Source organism: Corvus hawaiiensis, chromosome 2 (assembly GCF_020740725.1).
Source record: "Corvus hawaiiensis isolate bCorHaw1 chromosome 2, bCorHaw1.pri.cur, whole genome shotgun sequence".
In the NCBI taxonomy this organism is placed as follows: domain Eukaryota; kingdom Metazoa; phylum Chordata; class Aves; order Passeriformes; family Corvidae; genus Corvus; species Corvus hawaiiensis.
In genome coordinates this window covers 9,891,810-9,917,192 of record NC_063214.1, presented here as the reverse complement: position 1 = coordinate 9,917,192, position 25,383 = coordinate 9,891,810, and the positions used below count along the sequence as shown (strand labels likewise).

General features: G+C 37.2%; 1 protein-coding gene across 12 annotated transcripts in view; it reads left to right on the top strand.

Annotated features, from left to right (window-relative positions):
* ROBO2 (roundabout guidance receptor 2) overlaps positions 1–25,383 on the top strand; it is a 1,061,828-nt gene that overhangs the window by 965,718 nt on the left and 70,727 nt on the right. For all 12 annotated transcript variants that reach the window (XM_048289014.1, XM_048289042.1, XM_048289061.1 and 9 more), the window contains 6 exons: positions 2,916–3,121; positions 7,261–7,342; positions 8,047–8,212; positions 9,856–10,022; positions 13,826–13,947; positions 20,473–20,704. In XM_048289014.1, coding sequence (XP_048144971.1) covers positions 2,916–3,121; positions 7,261–7,342; positions 8,047–8,212; positions 9,856–10,022; positions 13,826–13,947; positions 20,473–20,704 — 975 coding nt within the window. The remainder of the gene's footprint in view (positions 1–2,915; positions 3,122–7,260; positions 7,343–8,046; positions 8,213–9,855; positions 10,023–13,825; positions 13,948–20,472; positions 20,705–25,383) is intronic.

The following is a 25,383-nucleotide window of genomic DNA, read 5'->3' as shown; positions in this document are numbered from 1 at the left end:
CTGATTTTACCTATTAATTCACCAGGACAATTTTTTTTGAAATTTTGATTTTATAAGTGCCAATTAAAGACTTCATTTTGTCTTTCTCTTATTTTAATTTCCATTGTAACTTTACCACAATCCCCCCAAATTTAAATACAGTTTCAGTTGATCCAAATTGCATTTTTAGTGAATAAAATGTTCATGAACAAATACAATTTGTTGTTTTCCTATAATCCACTCCAAAATTAAGATGCATTTTAACACAAAAGGAATCTGTTAATTTTTCAGTTACCAGAATATACAGGTATATGGATACTGGCAAATAGTTTCAAAACCTTTTTTAAAACTAAATTACTTTTGACATCAACTTCTGTTTTACCATGCAAATATGTTTGTAGGTACACAAAATGTTTTTGTGGAAGAGATGTAGAAGTTTCCAGCTAGGAGAAAACTATGTAAATGGAAAAAAAAAAAAAAAAAAAAGTAATGAAAATGTTTTAAAAGCAACTAATAATCCCCTCACCATTTTGTGGCTATTTTTCACTAGCACTCTCTTCTTCAGAATGCTTCTAATATATATATTGTTTTAAACTCTAACCAAGTTTTGGATCCTTACTAATGAGGAGACCTAAGCAGTAGGAATACAAGCACACAGAAGGTTTTCGAGAAGATTTACAAGTCGTAGTTGTGAAGACAATACAGCCGTTCACAGATCAGTGAAAACCCTAAGTGTTCATTTAACCTTTAGCCTTAGTGTCATGGAAACCTGTAGTGGTCTTTCACCCATAACATCCTTGAAAAGGAAGATTCCTTCTGGCCAGGAGGCTTTCAATTACACTATTGATCAGAGCTATTTAAAGGATTAGGAGCTCCTCATTTGGGCTGTAAAAAAAAAACTAATTACATGCCAAAGAACAATACCTGTAATGCAGTAGGTTTTGAAAAAGCTACATTGCTACACATATGAGACACTTAGGTGAAGCAAATAATTGCAGTGGAATAGCTAGCAACTGAAATAGTTATTCTTCCTTAATTTTTAGCTACCTAGAATACTGGAATTTGCTGTTTTACGTTAAATCTAAAGGATAACTTGCACAGCTAAGTTTTAATTTGAATATACTCAGGCTACAGCTACCCTGATAGTACATGTGAGCTGAGATCAATTTTTATTTCACCAAATGACTGAACTGTGTAGTCGTAGGGAACCTTAATGAGATCAAAAATTTTGTATCAAGGTGAAAACGTATTACATTTTTCTTGTTATATAGTGTTTCCTGTCCTATCTCTGGGTTCAGTGGGTGATATTTCAGAATTTCCAAAATAGCTTTCACTTTTGGTGTTGAGAAATAATCTGCATTGACTTTCTATTTTCAGTTTCAAAATATGTATTGGCTTTTTATTTTCAGTTTCAGTTTCAATGAATGTGATGAGCTCACACTCCAAGGTGTGATTCTGATATTAATGATTCTGTTCTTTCTGAGTCTTGTTAACAAAAAAAAGGTAGTAGTATTTTTGCAACATTAAAATTTCAGAAACAATTATTTTAGGCATAAAATGTACCACTAACATATCCGTGTTTTATTTTATTTATTAAATAGCATAAGGGAAGCACTTTGCATCTGTTGACGGTTCCAGAGGTTTGCATCTCAAACAGCTCAAGTACAACAGAAACCATATTGCTTCATAATAATTTGTTTTCACTTCACTGTCAGGTGTTGTGTATGGACTATAGTAAACAGATTCTCTGCTAGAATAAATGATTCAAACTCAATTGACATCAGCAGAGGCAGTCTAACTTGCACCAGTTTAGAAGGTAATCCTGCCTGCTACAATATTTAACACCAATCACACAATAGCTCAGTTGCTCAAAGATTTAAAACAGCAGCAGTGTGGCTGGTAAATATATAAAATTACATTAAAAGAAAAAAGAGTTCTCAGTTCTGTTATACAAATTTTATGCAGGAGTCCTAGCCTTGTTTATATTCAAGTATTTCACATTCAATGTGTATAAAAACATTCTTTAGAAATAAAGGTTATATTTTGTTGCTTAACAGATGGCTCAGAGAATAGGTTCAACAACAGAATTATTTAGGAAAAAAATGTATTTCAAGAAAAATGAACCTGAGCATTTTACCTCATCTTCAAGATATGCCACTGGTCAGGGAATGAGGCTTATACGCAGCCATGCACTCGCTCACTGGTTGCAGGGTCCTTTAATCAGTATTACAAGCATGAAAATGTAAATTATCAGGGAAAAAAATTAGGAGTTCATGGCTTTAAAAGGTGATGAAATGATTTGATACGTAAGCTGTTAAATAGTGTGATTGAGTTTGAGCTTTTCTCTGCTGGAAAGAGCAGTACAGTCATTTAGATCCCTCAGATTATGAAAATGTTTTGTATACTCTTAGATATTCTTTGCTGATGAAAACTTGCAGGTAGAGTAGGAATGGAGGATGTGGCTGGTACTCAGGCTAGAACAGCTATAGTGTTTCACTTTTAACTCATCAGATTTTCTTTTTTAGACCATAAATTGGGTAAGCAATTGAGCACATTTTGATGTGACATCAAAGGTGTGCTTTAAGTGCTTTCCCAAACTGGAAGAAAAGAGTGATGAACTTCAATTCTTTTCTGAATCAAGGTCTTAATTTTCATCCTGTGTTAAACAAACAAGTCTGATGATCTTTGCTAACAGATATTTTTCTATCTACATGTTATCTCGCAGTGGTGAAATAAAACTCTTACTAAAATGCTTTTCATATATGCCAGGTAACTGTTAACCTCTATCTATGGCTCCTCCGAAAAAAATGTTTTTAGCCTCTTACAGGCTGACTTCAAGCAGCCTCTCAAAATTGGTCCTGTGTGGCAGAATAGGGCTCACAGCAGCAGCAGAGGATGTTAAAGGTGTGGATGCCAATGCCTGTGCCACTTTTTAGTCCTGACAGATCGGCCTCCGCCCATCATCCTCCAGGGCCCCATCAACCAGACCCTGGCAGTGGATGGCACAGCTCTGCTCAAGTGCAAGGCCACCGGAGACCCCCTCCCTGTCATCAGCTGGCTAAAGGAGGGATTCACCTTCCTGGGCCGGGACCCTCGAACATCCATCCAGGACCAGGGGACGCTCCAGATCAAAGCGCTGCGGGTGAGTAATGGCAGCACAGCGAGCGTGATGGGTTCTACGGGGCCGGTTTGGAGCTCTTGGTGTGTGCCTCAGGCAGCTCTGCCACCTCCTGTTGTCTTCAAAGTTGTCTTTTTTACTATGCAATTCTCATCAAATCACCATCCATTCTTTGACATTGTGTGGGAAAGGGCAGGGCAAAGAAGAGCAAAACTGACTTCACATATGTCTATGAGAATTCCCCAAAAACAGAATTGATATTTAAAAGCTTATGTATGTTGTAATACAACATGTGTTGGGGGTAGCTAGAAATAAGATAAGATAAGAAAAGATAAAAGAGCAGTCCTTCCTTATATTTTCTGTTGGTCTTACCCTGAAGCCATTGGCCTCTCTGTCAAAACTTAAGAGCAGTTCCTGGGCAACACCTGATCATAATTTTCCAAGTACTTTTGCTAGCACGTGATGTGGAGCTCATCAGGGTTTGACCATGTGCTTTCTCCATCAACAATTCGTCAGTGCTGAGCTGGCTGATTTATTCCAGTGTTATGCTTCCTGGAAATGTTCCACCAGGCTGCAAATGGGAAAAGACAACGAATACTGTAGCATACATGCAGTCATGTGCGGAAGGATTTCTATTAAAAATGAAATACCTATTGTAATATTTACATTTTTACACATGAGATAATACAGTATCCTATAATACTCCAAATAGGATAATGTCATATGTTGTTGATAAATATTGCATCACTAATCTCTTTTTTGGCTTTTAATTTTTCCCTGTTCAAAGATAAACGTGTATTTGTTTGTGTGTATTTGGACAAGCGTGCATATGGAAAAATAGTAAGTTATATGTACTTATTTGTCAAGAACTTGAAGATCATTTCAGAAACTGTTTAATTTAGTCAGCAGAAATGTCTGCACTTAATTTTGCCATCAAAAAAAATGTCAATAAACATAGCTACTAATGACAAGATGTAAAGAGCAGTTTTATTTTTGATACCATCTCATCAGTGATTGTAGATGAATTGTGAACTTCCTTGGAACAAAATGGTATTTATTAAAAAATTTATGCTAGCTTTCCTTGAGTAAACAATTTATCCTTCCTTCCTGGGCTGAAGGCAGGTTTAGGCCATGAAGGTTAATGCATTTTTCCTGTAGAGCTGGATTAAAGAGTGTGCTTGAATAGTCAAGATTCCCCAGTAGTGTTAGAAAGCAGCAATTAAAGGTGGAAGCTTAGTGATTTCAAACAAACTTTCAGGCATTGATGATGGGCTTCTGTGGAGTGTCCATGAGGCAGAAGCTCTTGGGATACCTGTCCGCATGCTGCTATGCAAACAATGAAATTGGTTCTGAATCGTGCCAGTGCATTAATCTCACCATTAGAGGCTGTGTCTGTAAACTAAAGGAAAAAAAATTGCTTGCAAGAGGAGAAGAAAACAGTATTAGTAGTGAGTGTGGTTCTGAAAGACATGAGGCTTTTATTGATCCTTAAGTGGCTCATTCACTGGTAACCAATTTTCCTTAAAGGCTCAGAAAGGCATTTTTTACAAACGCCTCTATAGCAGTGATGTGCACTGCTTGTTTGACTCCGATTTAAGAACAAAAACTACACAGAGCCATAAACACCAGTTTTCTCCTGTGTCTTGCAAATTTTATGAATTAAATATGGGTTTAAAGGAGGAATGTTTAACTTTTCTCTCAGGTCTATGTAAACAAGGACTAGCACCACTTCCTAAGGGGGAAAGAAGGGCCACAAAGATGTCCAAGTACGCTTATACACCCAAGTTCAAAATAATTAATAATTGCCACCCACATGTCCTCTGCTTTCTGGCTGAGGGTAGATTTAGATTAGGTATCAGGAAGAAATCTTTACTGTGAGGGTGGTGAGGCACTGGAACAGGTTTCCCAGAGAATTTGTGGATTCCCCATCCCTGTTAAAGGCCAGGTTGGCTGGAACTTTGAGCAACCATGGCAGGGGGGTTGGAATGAGAGGATCCTTAAGGTCCTTTCCAACACAAACCATTCTCTGATCCTTTTCTGCTATTTCTGTGACAGCACAATCAAATGATTCATGAGCCTTCAACAGTCACATAACATGGACATAGTCATAACATGAACACAGAGATTTTTCTGATGAGCCAATCTCTCAGTTGCCCTGAGGAAGACAACTAAAAACTCACCTATGTCACTCAGTACCCCTTCAGACAGATCAACACTGATGGAAAACTCCCTTCTGCTGTAGAAATGTGCCACACCAGGATTAGACACCTGAATTAACTAAGGAACAAAACTTTATTTTACTGAATAGTAAAGATTTTTCCTTTTACCTCCCCTGTAGTTTTTTTTTCCATAGCACAAAAAAAAGTAAAAATGATTGAATTACCAACACACTAAGTCTGTATCTAATCCATCCACAGCCTGGAAGTTAGATAATTTGCCATAACTTGCAAGAAGCAGTGCATCTCCAGCTTGCTTTGTATGCTGTTTGCCTTCTGCAAGTTACTCTGTTGTGTACACCAGATACCTCATTGAGTATGCCGTACACCGTCTGTCACAGTAGTACACAAATGAAGTTGAGAACCATAGCCTTGAGAAATATTCCCCATTATCACGTAATGAAGAATTATATATTTAATAAAATCTCGGAGGAAGCAAAATAAAACACTGCTTCAGAATGCTACAAGGCTCTCTCTGGAAAATCTCTCCTTTCAGGAGTCTTTCTCATTTCATTAGCAGCACTGCTATATTTCGAGTCTTTGAGCCATTGTCAGAGGGGTTTTCATTATTGCTTGTATTTCACACAAAAAACCATCTCCTGAAATGCAAGTTATGCTCATTCAGAAAATTGAGCTGGCATTAATGAGTTGCTTCCTCCCTTAAGAATGGTACACTGCAGTCTCTGTATCTGAAGGAAAATAGCAACAAAATTCCTACATGACAAACCTAAAAATCAATTAAAGTATATATCAATAAGTAATTTAAAGAACATTTTGCTTTTTTGCCTTGACATTCTCCTTGAAGAGTGACGTATAAGGACATATGCTATAGTGCCAATCTGCATTTAACAGAAAACCCATTACAATTCCTTAAAGTCCAATAAAGCTTCTTGGATGCAATTCTCTTTCCATCAAGTCATGTGATGGTGAATGAAATTCTTCTTGATCTCCAGAGTCAGCACTCTCCCTTTTCTGCTTCCACTTCCAGATTACCATGCTTTATGCATAGTGGAAGGAGAGCCCCTCTGTATATTTTGTGCTTTGTAAAGTTACCATTTTCCATCCATCACTGTAGTCTTCACTAGTTCCTGACTCAGGAATCTTTATTTTAAATTTAAATAGGGAATAGGAAGAGACTTGGCAAATTTGCTAGTAGAACAGTTTATACAGCGATGAGATTATTGGCAATCTAATTCAAAGCAGTTTACCCAAATAAATTTAACATATTGAATATTTAAATTGATTGAATATCAATTTAAAATAAATTGAAAAATTTGAAATTGGACAAGGGAATCACAATAGCTCTATACAAGTGCATTTTTTTTTCTACCAAAGGGCCTTGCAAGCCTGAACTAAAATCCCATGTGAAACGGGAGAAAGGTAAGAATGGTGCAGGATCTAATTTAATGTTGCTGTTTGGAAATTACTTGGAGGACTGTCTGTGTAGAGAGAACCACTGTTAAGTCTCAGCAGCATTTCTATGTGGAGTGTATAGAAATTACTTCATCTGTCATAAGAGTCTGAGGTGATGTTACATCCTTCCTGGCACTGGAAACTGGACCTCTGGGTCATCATGGGATAATGAATGCTGAGATTTTACCCTCTAAGAGGTTAATTGTTATATTGTTACCTGACTTCACCTGCATTTGCTGTAACCAATGCAAACACTGAAACTGTCAAGAACCTCCATTGTGGAGCATTTAAAGTACCATTAACAATATGAAAATTAGAATTAGTAAAGTATTAGAAGCAAGTAATCTCATTATAGTTCTCTAAAAGCAAGCCCCCATTAAATGATTGATTGAAAATGTCTGGTGCCTTCTGATCTGGTGTAAAATGTAGGCTAAGTCCTTCTTAGCAAGGAACATTTAGAAAAAGAAAATTTGAGTAAACTTAGCTGCTTCTAAAAGGTTGTTAAAGCTGCCCTTATGCCCTTTTTCTGTCCAGCTGTCTGATACTGGGACTTACACTTGTGTTGCTACAAGTTCCAGTGGGGAGACGTCCTGGAGTGCTGTGCTGGAGGTGACAGGTAAGCAATGTCCAGGGATGTGTTCCACTTGGTGCATGAGGAAAGTGTAGCCCATATGACAGCACTCTGAGTCAAGTCATCTGTTCTAGAACTTCTTCTAGGCTTGACATGGAGAAGTTTTGGGTGAGAAGGCTGCGTTCCTTCACATACCTTGCGTTTCATTGCCATTGTGTTATACTGCCCATTGACATCACAAAAATATTCATGTTTGTGTCCAGTGACAGCAGTATGCTTTAATTCTTCTCACAGGACTATTAATAAAATGTGGATTTATCCAGTAGTTGGCTGGCAAGAAAATTCAAAGTGCTCTTTGTGAGTACTCTGTGAGACTCTATGCAGTCAATTTGGATACAGGAACTTTCTCAACAGTGGAGTTTTTTGGTATTTTATGTACATTTTAGCAGGCTGGGCTTTTTTGTTATTCTTTCTTTTCATTTTTTTGGTTTGGTTTGGTTTTTTTATATTTCTATATAGTCTCTTGAGTTTTGCATTTTTTTTCTTTCCTGATGTACTTAAAGGATAATAGCTCTTCATCCAAAAACACGTGGTAGTAATGCAATTGTTGACTTAGTTCTTTACAGATTAAGAACATCCGTTATGCTGATTTTGCAGATGTTTGCCATGTTTTTCATTTTAATCTTCTACTTTGATCAAATTATATAACCAAGGATAAAAAGTAATTGTTTTGTATTTGCCCTTCACAGAATCTGGTGGAGCAACAGTCAGTAAAAATTATGATATAAATGACCTCCCTGGGCCACCATCCAAACCTCAGGTCACTGATGTTACTAAGAACAGTGTCACCCTGTCCTGGCAGCCAGGGACTCCTGGAAGCCTACCAGCTAGTGCATATATCATTGAGGCTTTTAGGTATGTGAATTATACCACTTTCCAGCTCCTTTCTTTCTAATTTTGCTTAAGCCCTGGTACCAGGGTTTTGTGGTGTTCTTTTGGACTCTACACGTATCATTAGAAGCTCATTAAATGACTCAACTCCACAGAAGGCATTGATTCACATTCTTTACATTGATTTTTTTGTAATTTATCACTTTTTTTTGAAGTGATTAATTGTAGCATATCTAACTATTTCTTCAGGTCAACAGGAATATAACAGAGCAATTCAGTAATTATTTGTTACTTTTCTCTTAACATTGATGATCAGTGAGAGTTTCCTGTGGGAATGCTACAGGTTCTTGACTATCGTAGTACAGATAATATGAAAATAAATGGGTAATCCTGAGGCCTCTTTGCAAACTTTAATTCCTGCTCTTGTTAAAGAAGTACCTATTAAGGAGTCAAAATGCTTTAAATTTCTATTTTTTAGTATTTTAGATAGCTGAAAACTTCTAACTGAGAAGACCAGTGTTCATTTAAGATTTTATCCTGCAACCTGCAGGATAAATTTTTACGAGGCTGAAAACATTCCAGGTGCACCCTTCCACACAGTAGGGGTACAAAAGAACTTTTGGGCTCCAATTTAGCAAGTTTGTTTGTGTATGGGCCATACTCTGACATGTATCTCTAGAACACATTTCAGCTTAAAAATCTGAACCTTCTTAAATGTGTTCCTTAATCCAGATATTGAAAAAATGGCAAATACTTCAATTCATCTCTAAGTTAAAATTCATGCAAGAATTTGTCATAATCATATGCGTGCAAATTTTAGCTCAAATGCTGTATGTAAGGAACAGTACTGTATTTGCAGTTTGTTGGTTTTGTTCTAGAACTTATTCTTTATGCATTGTAGGAGTGAAGCATTTGAAACAACATAAACCTTGTAGCTTTCCTTTTTCCTTTTAATATATTTAAAGATTTTTTTATCAATGCTATACAGCAAACCACAATAAAATAAAATTTTCTCTTTAAACTTCTCTGATGTTTCACTCTAGATAAGCTTTAATGGCATCCCATCAAAAACTTTTACAAAAGCCAGACATTTTCATTAAAAGCTGTTTTAGCAATCGCATGTGATATCTTTTCATATGGTGGATGGTAGTTTAATTATAATAATGTTGAATTGAAAATGTAATGACAGAAAAAATATTCATATACTTTCCTCTATTTCAAAGTATGTTTTCAAAAAATTTTTTGAGTGTGCATTTAGTTCAAGGAGAATATTTTGCTTCCAATGACAGTTTACTGGCATAGTTTACTTAGCAGTATAGAAAATTATTCTTTTAAGAAAACTTTCCTTTCTAAGGGTTTTGTTCAAGAGTAGACTGTTTATAATTCAAATTTACTGTACAGTTTCCTACCCTTTCCTTTTGCAGGTATTTATTTTAGAGAAATAGTAAAAAGTTTTACTTATATTGCAAAGATAAATACTTTTGACAGCTGCCTTATGTTTTTTAGCCCATCTCAATGAGTTAACTGAAACAAATAGTTTTAATTTCACCCTGCTTTTACTACTTTTTTCTGTATTTAGAGTCAATCCAAGGTTACAAAATAGGTCCTTTCACTTCTTTATTTTTCTCTGCATTAGTTCATAAACTTCCACACTCTTCTCGTTGCAGTCAGTCTGTGAGCAATAGCTGGCAGACGGTGGCCAACCACGTGAAGAGCACCCTGTACGCTGTGAGAGGCCTGCGCCCCAACACCATCTACCTGTTCATGGTCAGAGCCATCAACTCTCAGGGGCTGAGTGACCCCAGCCCTATGTCAGATCCTGTCCGAACTCAAGGTGAGGGGGAGTTTTAAGGCTTGTGTGCTTCAGCTGAAACAGAAAGAAGGAACTGAGTGTTGGCTGATAGGTCAGTCCGGCCATTTGGCTTTAGCACACTCCCTGAAGGAATCATTATTTGAGCTTAACCAATAAAAATAAAAGTAGTCCAATGTTTGCTGCATCAGTCTGGGGCTTAGGAGAGAAAGGTTATGTCTTTAATCCTTTTTACAGTGTAGACCTTTTGGTTTGCAGTTCACTTAAGCTCGATTTGCTCCTGGTTTCTATTGAAAGCAATGTGAGTTAGCCAAGCTTTTCTGAAAAGCACTCCGAATACCCTCCTCTCCTCAGTATCTTTTCTCTCCATGTCCTTTCTTCCTCTCCATTAGTGTAGTAGGGATATGCTGTGATAAAAACTGTTTATAATAGGCAGACAACATGTTTAGAATGAGTTTTAATCAAAAGAAATGCACAACGTATCCATAGAGCATTGATTAATCTGAGCCAACATTTAGGCAGAGAATTCATGTAAATTAAGGCATGTGCATGCTAAGAATATATTGAAGTTATCCTGAGATGGGTACGGGCCTTCTATTTATTTACCTGCATTTCTGAGTTCTTTATATTAATCCATTGCATAAACCAAGAAGGAAGGCTGAAGTGAAATCCCTCATTTGTAGGGTGGTGATAGGTTTGGTAGCTGTGATCCTCCGTTGCTATTGAATCAGTTACTGCATCAAGCTCTAACTGAATATGACTGCCACAAGCAGATTTCCCTTTACAGCATGGATTTTTTTGGCTTTGACAAGACATTGTTTGAATACTTAATTCAAGAGTGTAGTTCTGTGTTACACATGTCATAATACAGGAATTCATAATTCTTTAGAATCATAATTTTTTTAATCCAAAGTAATAGCTCCTGTCACAGTTAATTTAAAATTAAATCCTCTATCTCTGTCTATTCTTATTCAGAGACTTTTGTCTCTGAAGATCTAAAGGTGCCCATGGAGGACATCCTGAGTCAGTCTCCAGCATGTGTGTTGGAAGTTGTTTGGGTCCTTTGCTGGATAAAAAGAGATAAACTAGAGTAGGGTGGTATTTCTTTATCGCATAACTGTGCAGTCTCCTTCATCCCAGCCTAGTCCTGAATAACTCTGTCCTGAATAGTTACACCCTCAAAGTAGTAATCATGGCTGGAAAATGAAAAACAGAACTGCCTTCTCAAAAGCTGGAGGAGTGAGTTGTGCAGGATTTCATGGCTTGACTATCCATGGAGTATCACAAGTTTCCTTCTTTCTTATTTTCCCATTATTATAGGGTGACTCGTGCTTTTCATTGCAACAGCCTTTTAATCTGCATAACTTATCACCTAGCTAAAAAAAACAACTTTGTTTGTCATTTGAGTGTCAAGTATAGACTTTTTATCTGACATACTGACAAGCAATTTGATTTCAGTAAAAACATGTCTTTTAATTAGCTACAGCATGTGTTGCAGCTTCCATTTCCAGAAGCTGTTTAAGCAGTCAAGCACACTGAGACATGTACAGGATTTATAGCTTCTTTGCAAGCCTGCAGTTTAATAGAATTAAATCATAAAATCAATTGAAAATTAACATAATGTTTTGATGTGATTTCTAATTATGCCTGAATTCAATTCAGGCTCACAGAAGAAACTGACACACGGTGGAAAGCCTATTCAGAGTGGCCATGGAGAAGTAACAAAGCAGCTGTAGCAGTGCTATATAATAATAATTTGCAACAGGTGTCTGTGGTAGCTTTAATAGCTGAACATTTAACGTCCTGGTATTCAGTATAGCAAATAGAAGTAATAAGATTTCATGTAAATTTTCACCAGTGAACTGCAAGTAGATAATCAGGTACTTTCAAAAGGTTTACCTAATATGTCTTTTGTGAAATAAGGACAGAGAAATCAGTAACTACTCTAATGAAGGAGTCGATTTCTTCTTGGATTATTTATAGATGAAACCATATACTGAAAAAACACTTTCAAAAAACTGTATATATATTTCTATCCCTGAAATCTAAATTAATAACAAATAATAGTATATTCACTGAAAGTTGATAAAAGAGGGGTTAGAGAAAATATCTAACCAATTTAATTGTGATCAGGATGTAGCTTCTTGAACCAGTTTTGCTTGATTTATGATTCCATTATTCCAATACTTAATACTTAACTACCTTAGAGATAGCTCAACTGCTTTTCCACCAGCAGCCTCCTAATCATGTGAAAATGGCATTACACTAGGAGCATCACACATGTGTATGTTTTCAAGAGTATATACCAGAAAATCGAATTCCACACGTACATCTTGGCATTCATTTCTTGTTATTAGTCCATGTTATTCTGTTACTTCTAGACATATGTCCCCTTAAAATGATGGAAATGTCTTTTGCTATGAGGGAATACAGGTACTTTGTTGGTTGTATACCACAGAATAACGTAAAATGCAGCCATGGACAACTGTATGTTTATTGTACCAAGGATCATAGCTTTTTGTGGATAGAAGCATAAATGATCATCCTTTAGACCAGCCTGAGCTGCAGTTTTATTTTATAATATCTCAGTTTCCTGGCTGCTTCAAATAAACATAATTTTCTAGACAAGTACCTTCACTGACCCTCATATTTGGATTATATTCCCTTTGGAGATCCATGGAGCCATTTTAACTTGGATATCAATAGAAGCCTGTGGCAATATTGTTTATTGGTGACTCAGAACCCATAACAATCTAGAATTATAAATGCGAATTATTGATCATCAAAAACTACTTTCAAGATCTGGAGACACATGATTAAAACTCAGTTATTGTATTGAAATGTTTCATTTTTAAGACAACTATTATTTCTTTTAAATAGCATTTAGAAGACAAAAAGAAATCACATGATGCCTATTCCCATATCTAAGTCCATCAGAAGGGGAAAAAACTTTGATGTATGTATTTTTTTCACAAAGACATGATGTGGATCCAAAAAATGAGGAACTGTCTTTGACTGTTGAATCCCAAGGGAAAACCAACCAGAATTCAGAGATGCCTAGACAGGCATGACCATCATTTATCTGGCCTTCCTGAATATCTCTATAATCAGATTCTGACGAGAAGAAACAATTCCCCCACACACTTTGAAGGGCACATAATCTTGAAGAGAAAATTTTTGTGGTAGATTGTTTTTTTTGGCCTTTTACTAGATGAGAATCAGTTTGGCTTCCTAAATTAAATCTTTTTCTTTTTTTTTTCGTGTTTGCACTAGATTTCATTAGTTATGTCTGTAAATTGAAAATTTGCTTTGCAGAGGAAAATGCTGGTTTTAGTCTTTTGTTTCTTGTGTGCATGGCATGTGGGGAGGGGAAGCTTGGTGAAAGTTTGGAAGCATATAATGACTTAATGTCATGTGTACTCTAACAAAATAAAAAAACACTGTTCATTTTCTTCAATTGTACTAGCCAATTTGGTTCCAGACATCTGGGCAGCATTATTATTATTATTATCTGAGTACTTTGGAACTGGTGAACATTGCATCGCTCTCATCACTTACCAGAGCTGAGAAAACTTTGCCATCTAGTCAGAATACTCCTTTAAACATATTTATATTTCATTATTTCCTAAGTGGCTAGAGGTGAATGGTTTGTTTGCATTATTTGGTATTCGTTTGAGTTTGTGTTTAAACCTTAGTGCATTATTTTTTTTAAAAACAGTGCTATAAGGATGTTCAAATCAGGTCATTAGGCTACTCAGTAATTTTTATTGATGCCATATATATAGTTCTTCTCATTAAAGTAATGCTTTCTTGTATGTGCCTGGCAGATATCAGCCCTCCAGCACAAGGTGTGGATCACAGGCAAGTCCAGAAAGAACTGGGAGATGTCATTGTACGGCTGCATAATCCTGTTGTGCTGACACCCACGACAGTGCAAGTCACCTGGACGGTAAAGCTTCTGCTGTTGTTACCTTAACAGTACTTTCAGTCTGCCTATTTTGCCTGTTTATTCCTTTAGTGTTTTACCACCCAGAAAAGATCCAGTCCTGACCCCAATATGAATGCTCTGACAATCTAACATACAGCAGTGTGTGTGTGTGTGTGTGTGAGTGTGTGTGTGAAAATGGCAATGAAATTGCCATCTTATTTTCTCTTTCAAGTCAGGCAGGTTCAACGTCTTCAGTCTTCTGCTCAAAGCAAGTTAGCTGTTCAGCTAGAAAAACATTATAAAAATGAGTATGCTTAAAGGATAATTGATCTGTGGATTCATTATGCTGCATATCAAAAAATAATCGAAGTTAAACGTCAGCAAGAAATTGCTGTGTGAAAAAGTACTTTCTGCTTCAAATCATGGTAACCTCTGACAATACCCTGTTATTTAGTGACCCAAAAATCTCTTTCCTATAGGGCACTTGTAGTGAAGTCAGAAGCACGTGGTGCTAGTGCCTGATCCACTGTGTATCATCTGGTTTTCCAGCACAAGCCTTACCCACAATGAGTGCAAATCCTTTCATTAGAGAAGACCAGAGTCTTTTGGGCAGTGCTTAACAACATTTCTATTTGAGGGGTCAAACTACTGGGTAGAATTTCTAATATAGTGTTTGGCTTTCAAATTGTTCTGTTTCCCTTCCTGAGGCTTGATGGAAAGGATTTGTAAGAGTAGAAGAGAATTCTCAGGGCACTGCACACCAGAAGAGAGTGCTTTGCTCTTGGGGTATCAGCTCAGAGGAAGGAGAGCCGTGAGTAGAAGAGTGAGAGAAAAACTGCCCTGCACAGCACCAAAACAGTTGTATTCTGTAGGATGAATTCTGCTAAGGGGGCATTCACAATGCTCAGGGTTTTTCTTCTACATGTCGTATTGCTAAGAGCTTAATGTGTGCAGGGGATTACACAAGAGGAGATAAGAAGTGTGGAGATAGATGGTGTATTATAAGGATTACTGTTGTTTTTGCACAACTCAGCCATATTTATAGGGGCTTATGCACCATCCATGTTCTGACAGATTTCTGCGGTCAGGGTAAAGATTGGAATAAATAAAGAAACCCACAAATTTGTCTTTCATGGAAGATTATTTAGATTATGTGTCACTGCATTTTGCCATCGATGATGTCAACATGCAGGCTAACTTTCCTAAAATGAGGCATGTTTCAGCTACAATACCTCCAGGACAGGCTGACTAACCTTTGTAGCAAGCCCTTTTGCCCAAGAAGATGGATCAGTAGTTCAGAAACTTTGGATGTTAGCAGAGAGTAATCGTAAACCTATATCACAACCATGTGGTGCTCCTTCAAGTCCTTTCTTAGGTGTGACAGCTATCAGAAAGACAGATTCATAGGCTTTAACATATACTGTAAAAGGAAGCTCCAACATAAACAGAATTCAGTTTTATGTCATATAACCAATGTCATTCTATTGTAATTAAATATATATGTTTATGTATTTGTGTGTGTGTGTGTATATGTATGTGATACATATATTCCTCTAAAAGAGTTTCTTGGTGCCCCTACTGAACAAGCAATGAGTGAAGAAATGGTAAGGTAAAGGCAAATTGTTGGAAATGCTGTGCATACCAGCTTATTGGAAAGATCCCTCAAAGCGGTGACCCTATGCCACCTGACAAGCACACAGGCCTCTGTAGAGGCATTTTGGAATTGCCCAAGGGAAGAAAGACACAAAGAAAGATCTCTGAAGCAGCTAATTAGAAACCATCCAGCAACCAGAACAAAACCAATTAATTAACCATAGTCTCTAGGAAAAAACCCACTCTATCCAGAGAATAAAGTCCACACTATTACTGTAAAATGGATAGATAGTGTAGCTATCATATAAAAGGACAGAAGTGCCACGAGAGTCATAAGACTCTTTGTGCTGGCTTTATGCAGTTCAAAGGGTGAATGCCAAGGAATGTCCTTGGTTGCTGAGTTTCTAGCATCCTGACACACAGCAAGTTAACACCATTTTCTCCCTCCTTTATGAGATTGTTTTGGTTTTGTTTTCTCTTTATTTTTTTCAAGTTTGAGTTTAAATTTTCAGAAATAGTTGCCTGTGGCTGTGTTGCAATTTTAAAATGCGTACATATTTTGAAAAGAATGTCAAGCTTACAAAGTCAGTGCTAAAAAATAGGAAGAGGCATGTCAAAATTAGGTTTTCATTGCTGCTAAAATTTATTCCTCTTTGTGTATGGATATTAAAATATAGCTGTAATTATCTGGTCACATAGAGGATCTCTTCTTCATGGAGCTATTAAACATTTCTTTTTATCTTCTTTATTCTCTGTGTGGTGCCGGGTCTTACTAAATTCATACCATTGAAACCTTGCATTGAATAAAAAATTATTATTTTGTCTCACATGCTTGCTTATCTGTCATGCTCTCAACCATGTAACATTTGTGTGCTTCACAAATAATACTGAATTTAACATCACAATGATAAAAATGTCATTATCCTAACTTTACACATAGGTGAGGTGCGGAGATAGTTATTGCTGATGAGACTTGTGGAGTCAGATATACCCACTGTTATCAAATGGCTAATTTTAAGCCTGGGACATGATTTATTTTTACTTTTATTAAAACATTTCACATTGCAAGAGTGTATTCTTTACTCCAAGAGCTTTTATTTCTGACCTCAGCTATGGGTCAGAACTTCTAGCCTCAGTGGGCATTAAACTGAAAGTTTCATTAGTGACCAAATATGAGATGTCCCCAGCATTATAAAGGTGCCCTGTGGCACAAAGAGGAATAAAAATCAGTTCTTCAACATGGCGAAAGAATTGCTCCTTTGAAGTCCTGACTGCCTTCTAGGAGGTTACCAGGCAGAAGGATAATTTATTTACCTCTTTTCTTTAATTTGATGTAGATTTAAAATGAATGTAGTTCACTGGAAGCTTCAAGAGTCAAGTCCTTTAGACAGTCTTCCAGAGTATTGTCCCCATTTGCCTTGTTCCTGTAGGATCCATAAATGCTAGTGCAGTTCCAATTTCCAGAGACTCCTGTGAGTCCATGCCAGGGAGTTCAGCACAGCCTGTGAGCTACTCTGCCCAGCTGGAGAATTGCTGTGGGTATTGCTGTGGGAGCAGAGGATTTCTTAGGATGTTTTGGGATTGACATTTACATGCTACAGAGCATATTGCAAAATGTCTTTAGGGTACAGATTAGCAGGTTTGCCTGAAAGGAGCTTATATCTGCAGCCTAAGCTGCATTATGAGTTTCTTGCCATCATTTTGACAACCTAATAGCCATTGAACCTGTCTCGTGCTCAGCTGTGGCATGTGCAGGTTTGAACGTGCAGGGAAAATTAGTTTCCTGTTCTGCAGAACTGGTTTTGCAGATGCCTCCTGCACTATGGACTCATCATGAAAGGGGGTGAGAAGGAGCACCCAGAACCAATTGTGCTTGTAGATCACGTTAGGTCAGTGCTGAACAGCACCTACCCAGGAACTGCACTCTCCTGCCTTTTAAAGGAGCATCTGCATTTTCTGCCATCTCTCCTTTGAGGGAGAAAGTGTGTCTTTAGATCAACAACTGTTGCAGATCTTTTGAGTTGATATCACCGACTGGAAATATTCTCTGATCCCAGTATTCAGCACAGAGAGTTCCTGCAATTGCTGAAATAATGAGTAAAAAACCGAGTAATTTGTGCAAGGAAGTGGCAACCATTTACGTTCTGTATTCTTTCATCAAGTCACAGTGCATGTTTCTGCAACTCTTGCCTATGTGTGAATGTGTGCCAAACCTAAGAGCTGCATAGGTGAATTAATTTCTTTAATGCTGAGCATATAAGGGTATTTTTAGCAGTCTCCTCTTGGCATGACACATCATTACCACAGAAGTGGAGAAAATTGCAAAGTCACAGTCACTTTGTATTATATACAGCCATGTGTACAAGTGCATGTAGACATACACACATATGTATGCACGTGTGTGTGTATCTATATGTGAAATATACCTGTCCTACCCCTCACAAATATTTCTGGTTAACCCATGTAATTATCCAAGAGTAATTTTTTATTAATTTGAGAACTCTGAATAAAACAAAAAAATCCACCATTCTCAGTAAGTAAAGTGCCCACTGAGCAGTTTCCTAACATTTTGACCTTACAGAAGGCCCTGTTGATTCAGACTAGCTTTAATTGGGCATGAGAGATAGCCTTGTATCCTCTCCTTGATGCTGAATGTGACTAGATGTTAATAGAAAACATTAAAAATGCATAATATTTTCTTTTGTCAGTACCCTCCCAGGCCCTGAATGATGGAATCACTGTCAATAATGTGATATTTGGGTAGATCACTCTGCCCTGCTGTAATCAAGCTACACATTGAAAGTGCTGCGAAACTCAAGCGAGCCCCAAATCCAGCTAGTTTATAGCACCGATAAATGTGACAGCCTTGTGGTACTACTTCATTCTGCTTTCTTATTCCTTCTGTTGTTTAATCTTTCAGCTTAGTGACTTAGAAGTCTAGGAGGAAAAGATGTGTATGGACCATTTGTATATTACCTCTGTGGAAGTAGATACAAAAGTATGATGGACTGGAAATTGGTATTCTATGGGTATTCTGTAGGGGTCCAGCTCTTCTCTGTGGGTTTGGGGGGTGCATTTGTGTTTGTGCCATGCTGTACAAAACACTTTCCATTCTGTGTTGTAGCAGCACAATGCTCCTGTTCAGTTGAGTCAATTCTGAATTTTCAGTTTTCTCCACTAGGCAGCAGTCAGTAGAGCTTAACCACAGAGCAAAGACAAAATGGAAAGTTTTAACAAAGTTATGCTGTCTTTCAATGTAGCTTCTAACTCAGAAGTAAGGCAAGAATCAAACTCAGTGTTTGATTATTAAACATCATAACCTTATATTGTAATTTAGGTTAGAAATCTGTATTAAAAAGTGGATGAAAGCATTATTTTTGCTGAATTTTGTAGTAAACATGAGGTTCATAAAGTCTTTATGTCCATAAAACATTTAGTTAATCAAAGTCAAACATGGATAAAAACAATTTGCTCTGATTTACAGACTCCCTTCATCTGGAAACAGCTGCTTAATGTTCTTCTTAAAAACACAGCTTGATTCTTTCAGTATTAACAAGCTATTATTGTGAGTTATATCCCTCTTTCAGTGCATAAATTCACTTAAAGCGAATGCAGCGAAGTTTATAAAATGCAAGCTTAATGTTGTTGTAACATATGTTGCAAGATTTTTAACAGTGACAGTTTTGATGAAAGACATTTCTGCCTTGCTTTCATAAATAAACCTTTCTTCTTGCTTGCCTTGCTTTTTAATGTCTAAGAATCTGTGTCCCCTCTGAATACCTCAACAAACTGTAACAAGATTTTAGGAGGAGTGTAATAGAGCGTGGTTTGTGTTTTCAGCCTTAAATTAATGTGTTCTTAAGAGAAGTCAAACAAATGTTTCCCTAATTCTGGAATATCTTTGAGCAGGCAAATTGACAAGAACATAAGAAATATCCTACTTGTTGAATCTTAGTTGTAACACAGATTTACCAAACAGCCAGCTGTATAGTCTCATTAAGCGTGCTGCACTTTCTTTCCTCCTTATTTGGTGGCTACAGAAGCAGCTGGGTTTGGTTTACTTTTAGCAGTCAAATTGGTTTTGGTTTTTTGGTGTTTTTTTCCAGCAAAAATTTGTGCAAGAATCATAATGCCTTGGTTTTTTGGGGTTTTTTTGGGAAGATAAATAAATGCATGCAACCTCTCCAAGATGAAACACATCTAAAGCTTTTCTTCAAATAAATATCCTATTTATAGGATAAAATTGTTAAACTTCCGTGGTCCAGTCTTGAATTCTGCTTGCCTAGCAACAAATAAAATATAAACGAAAACCAACATTCCATTTCCATCTGATGGCCTGAGAGCATCACAACCCCAGGATGCAAAGGGACTGCTCAGGCTGTGAATACAAGAAACAGCACATGTCTTTGGAAGTTGTTTTCTCTGCATCTGTCTTATGTTTATTTTACTTTGCTGTGCATCTCATGAGCTGTGAGCCAAGTAATGGACTAATTGTAAGCATATAGGGTATCTTCAAAGATTTGTCCTTTTCTGAAAAGACTTTGTTTTTCTTTTCTTCTCCTATTTCAGCACATCAGTAGCCAAGATGTGCTTAGTAAGTTTACATGCTGCAAGCCTTATGCCAAAGTTTTCTTTTCATGATTTATTTCAGGGGTGGGGCCTTGCTTTATGATTTAAGGTGGTATTTTTCATGATATATAGAGCTGGAGAAAACAAAACAGAAAGAAATATTCTATAACAAGTAACATGAGACAAATGTTCTTTATAGACAATTAATCAACAGTGACTTACAAGAAGGCAGTTTGATTATTAAATTCAACATCTTAATTGTTAATTTTCTCTTTGATGAGGGCAAAATTATTCTAGACAAACGTTTTGCTTTCTTTTTTACACAGCTTTTTTTTTGGTTTACTTTAATATGTTTATTGATGCATTATTTAATGTCATTTCTAGGTTGACCGCCAGTCCCAGTTTATCCAGGGCTACCGAGTCCTGTATCGCCAAACATCTGGGCTGCCTGCTCCAGCTGTGTGGCAGAACCTGGAGGTCAAAGTCCCGACTGAGCGCAGCGCCGTCCTCGTCAGCTTGAAAAAGGGCGTCACTTACGAAATTAAGGTTCGCCCTTATTTCAATGAATTCCAAGGAATGGACAGTGAATCAAAGACTGCTCGTACCACAGAGGAAGGTTAGTAAAAGGGGCAGAAAAGCAATGGGCTTTCATACCTGGCACTGGAAGTGAAACTAAGAGTGGCCATTTTGGTTATTCTGTGTGTGCATGTGTTCGTCTCGATTTCCTCCAGATGATTTCTGTTTGTTACATACCAAGGTGACATTAAAATTTAATATTGAGCTTTGTTCTGTAAATACCCCTGAGAAAGCACTGTACTGGTCTTACATTCTTGTAGCTGATACATCCTTCTAAGGTACAGGTGGCTTTTGGTCTTCCAAAAAGTGTGCACTGCAGCCCTTCTTTTGTAACCAGCGCTGCTGCAATAAAAGACTTCGGTCTGCACTTTGAAAATAAAATAAATGCAAGCTCTCGCAGAGGAGTGTTTGTTACTCAGCACATCTTTCTGAATGGGTAATAATGTAGATGAACAGTTGGTTGGGAAATGAGGAGTAGTGAAGGACACGTATTTAACCAGTTGGAGAAACTCCAGTCTCAAGGGCACACCACTTCACAGTTTCTGTTAGCACAGTGTTCATGAAACTGCCCTGTTCATTCCTGCAGAGGATTTCCCTGAGCACCTTTCAAGCCTCTCTGAAACAGGATTCAGTTTGCACTACTGAAGAAGTTAAGCTTTTATATCTAAAGCGTGTAGCCTTGTATGTAGTTGTGCTAAAGAATATGCACTTCAGGACTGCTGGATTTTGTTGAAAAGTAAAGGCAGTGAGATGAGATGTAAGTAATTTTAATCATTTGCTGTTAGAAACCTACCTTTCTACCTCTGTAATGCGGTCTTTGCCTGGAGAATCTCTCCCGTAAAAGTAGGATGGTCCTAACAGCGAGGGTTCATCTTCTCTCTGTGTCACTGATTTTTTAATTTTTTTTTTTGAAGAAGAAGAAGAGAAAGTAATACTGGTGAAGTTTTAAAATGTTAGTATGGTTTCAATGGGTTTTGAGGGCACTCTTTCCTTCCTATTGAAAGTGCATCTTAATCATTTACAGTAGTCTCCTGAGGTTTAATTTAGTGCTGATTGCCAAGTACTCTTTAATTCTAGAACAGACTTGCTTATGACTCACTTTTCTCTTTGATTTGTTGTGATTATTACCCAACATGTAAGTAAAACTGGAGATAACTTGGTTGCACTTTGCACTTTATAGATGAGGAAATTCAGTGTCCTGCAACATGGAGAAGAGTGTGCAGGAAGACATTGTTCAAGTCTGATTTGGAATTTGGGATTTTATGGTTCCCAGTTCTTTGTTTAAACCAGTAAGCCTAAATCAGTTAGTGAAGAATATGTTTGCAGCAGTCTGAACAAAGCTTTCTTATTTATAAAAAAGGAAATTTTAAAAATCTTTCTACAGGTGAAATTCCTTTTCTGGAGTTAAAATGTAGGATTTTGTCCTCTCACTAGCAGATTTTGTTCTTGTCCAATTTAAATTGATTTTGGTGTTTGTTTAATTCATCTAGCTGTCTCTTGCTCAAAGTAAATAAGAAATACTCAGAGAGAGAGAGAAGGTCTTATACTTCCTGTCTATTTCTATAAGATACTTGAGGAATGACATTCTCTTTTATAAACCTTAGCTCCCAGCAGAGCCTGTCAGGTAATTTCCTACCTTAAAGGACACTTTGTTCATGTGGAATAGCTTTTCACATAGTGAAGATTTTAAAAAAATGTTCATACCTACAGAAATGTCTAACTCATAGCCTAGAATCTGCTTGGTAGATTAATATAACCTTCAAGGAGTCTGTTTATAAGTGTCATCTCTCAAAAAAAGTCAGCATAGGACCCGTAATATTATCACCAGACAAATGTAAGCTCCTGTAAAAAATTCTTGCTCTTCCTTGGGTGATAAAATTAGGTACTTCCATGAGAAAATTAAGACATTCAGTAGATGCAGTCCTACAGATATTTCCTTTAATTCTTCATATTATCTTTGTAATTATATTGGTGTTCATGTATTTCAAAAATAGCATCAACTAAATGTTTAATGACAGTGGTTTGCTTCTCTTCCACTGAAGAAAGATGGCAGTCTATTTAAAGGTGCTGTGCTGCCTGTGATTCCATTTCGAAAATGAGCTTTTTTTAGACTTGACTTTTAAAAAATGTCAGCTATACTATTTTTAGAAAATAATTTGGAAGAGTGATACCAGCGTTGGAAGTTTTTTGCGACATCAAAGCAAATATCCCTGGTAAAGGCAAAGTACGACCAAAAGGTAGAGGCAGCTTTCTGCTGGATTGGATTTTACATGCAATGTTACTTCTGAGTCCTACCTCTAAAAATCAATTTTGCTGCAGTTAGACTTTTCCTCTAGATCAGACATTTGTCACAGTTCAGTATCCATCCATCTCCAGCCTCTTTGGCCTTGTGAAGGTAACAAATGGAATTCTGTTTGGCTGCCTCTGGAAAAGATGAGCAGCGATTTGGGTTCTTTCATATCTGTAAGAAGAAGCTGAGCACTGGAATAATTGACCTGTCAAGAAGCAGGCAAGGTGTTCCCCAGAAGCTAGCAGCAAGGGAAATGAGAAAATGGTTTTAAAAATGTTATTTTTCAGTGTGATCCATTTAATAACTGCAGCAGTGTCAGACGAGTGGCTTAATTTATAATACGGTGCCAGCTCACAGAGTGATATTATCAGAGAGAAGAAGCTGAACTGTTACATACGTACATGTGTGCACATCTACAATGGGAGCTGAATTAAAGACTTTATTTTATATTTTTCACTATTTCTTTCATACTTTCTCTAGAGACAGATTTTTTTTTTTTTTTTTTTCAATTGCATCCACTGTTTTAAATCTCCTTTGGAATAACATTGTGGAGTTGTACTTGTCCTGCATCTTGTTTGTCACCAGAAAAATATGACAGTCGGGAATGGAAGTCTCCTTAGCTTTTATCAGCTGCTCTCTGTCAGTTTCTCCTCACCTTAGTGCAGCTCTTAAAATGATATTTTCACAGCTGCATTCATCAGCTGCAATTTTAATTTTGCTTCAAAGTTCTCATATGTCCTCAAAAACCCCCACAAAACCAATACATGCTGGTAGAATATTAACTAGAATGTTCACGCAATTTAAATGTAAAGACAAATGAATACAGTATGGGTTTTTTTAAAATTTTAGAGTATGGCATTCATTTTAAATTTCTTTTGCATTCACACTCCCCTGCTCCCCCAGGTATGTGTATATAAGACATTATATTTCTGAATGCCCTTTTTGTTTCAGTAATGAAAGTAAATATGTTTGAGCAAGTTGTTCCATTGTACTTAAAACCAAAAATGAGTTATACAGTGTTAAGCTTTGCCATTTTTATGATTATTATTTTCACATAAAATATTCTAATTAATATCACACACATACGTTTATTCACAGTTTTGTTGTTATTGAATAACTTGAAGACTTTCAAAATGCTATTTTTTTTTACTGTGTGGCAAATTATTTCACTTGCTATAAAATACACAATGCAACTCTTTCCTTCACCAATTTTATGCTTTGCACGATTGCAAGGAGTAGCCCAAGGCCATCTTTCTATGCTTCACTCGAGCTGGCTAAGAGTCAAGCTGTCCACAATACAGCTCCATTTCTTCCCTCCAGTTCACTGTTTCTCTGGATCAGGCAAGGTCACAAGGACTCTACCAAGCACTATTAGCTTTGCAGCTGAACCAGCATCTGAAAATGTAGTTGTCAAAATGTGCAGCCTCCCAGGACTGTAATATGTGTTTCATTTTTCATCTAAAATATTTTTTTTCTGCTGTAATCTTGTATGGTTCCTTCTCCTCACCTCTGATACCCTAGTTTGAAGTTGTGTGGTTCTTGCAGCAGAGCACTCCAGTTTTTCAGGGCTATCAGGGTAAAGATTTGAGCTCGGCTCCATGAGCCTGTGCCAGGTCAAGTGCTGAGGAGCTTCCGATGTGGGAACACAGCCAGTCTCAAAGAGGCTGTGGAGAACAATAGGAATATCTGAATTGACTCAGGAGACAAGCACTTCTGATATCTGTAGCTGTGCTTATTTGTGTTAAACCTGCCAGGCTTGAATACAAAGATGCCAGGGGCTCTCGACTTTTCTCAGAAGCATGGTCCAAGGATGGGCATGGACTCAGGGAAATATGTTAAAGATAAGACTAGAGTACTGTTTCCATAAAGTTTAGCAGTGAAGGAGTCACTCTGACCAGGGGGCTGGAGTAAGGGAGCCTTGACACATGATGTGAGATGCCCAAACCCAGGTTATTATCTAGATTTGGGGCAGGAGAGTGATTTTAGGTTCTGGTATGATGTCTACCATAGGCTTTCAAAATCAGCTTTCACATTTCATATGAAATGTTTTAAGATCAGATTAAAAGCAATGAAAGATACGGGGAAGACAAATTCTGTAAGTATTTATTAAACACAAAGATACCTCCCTAGAACAGAAGGTGTCTAAGCAACAGGCTTCTGTGAACTGAGAAATTGTCCTGGAGTGGTATCAGTCTATGCTTGCTTTATTAGTTCACATTTTCCGGGCCTCTTTCTATTAGTTTTGTTGAAGACTGGGGAGATGGACTGGGAGAGATGGAATAAATAAATTCTAGGACCAGTTCCAAGCAGCTGCTATCAATCAGCTTTTCCCCCCAAGGACTATACCTTAATATAATACAGTCTACCTTGGTGGCCTAGCTTGCCATTGTGGTGGAGTTTCAACACTTGTCTGGGAGCAAGAGAAGGAT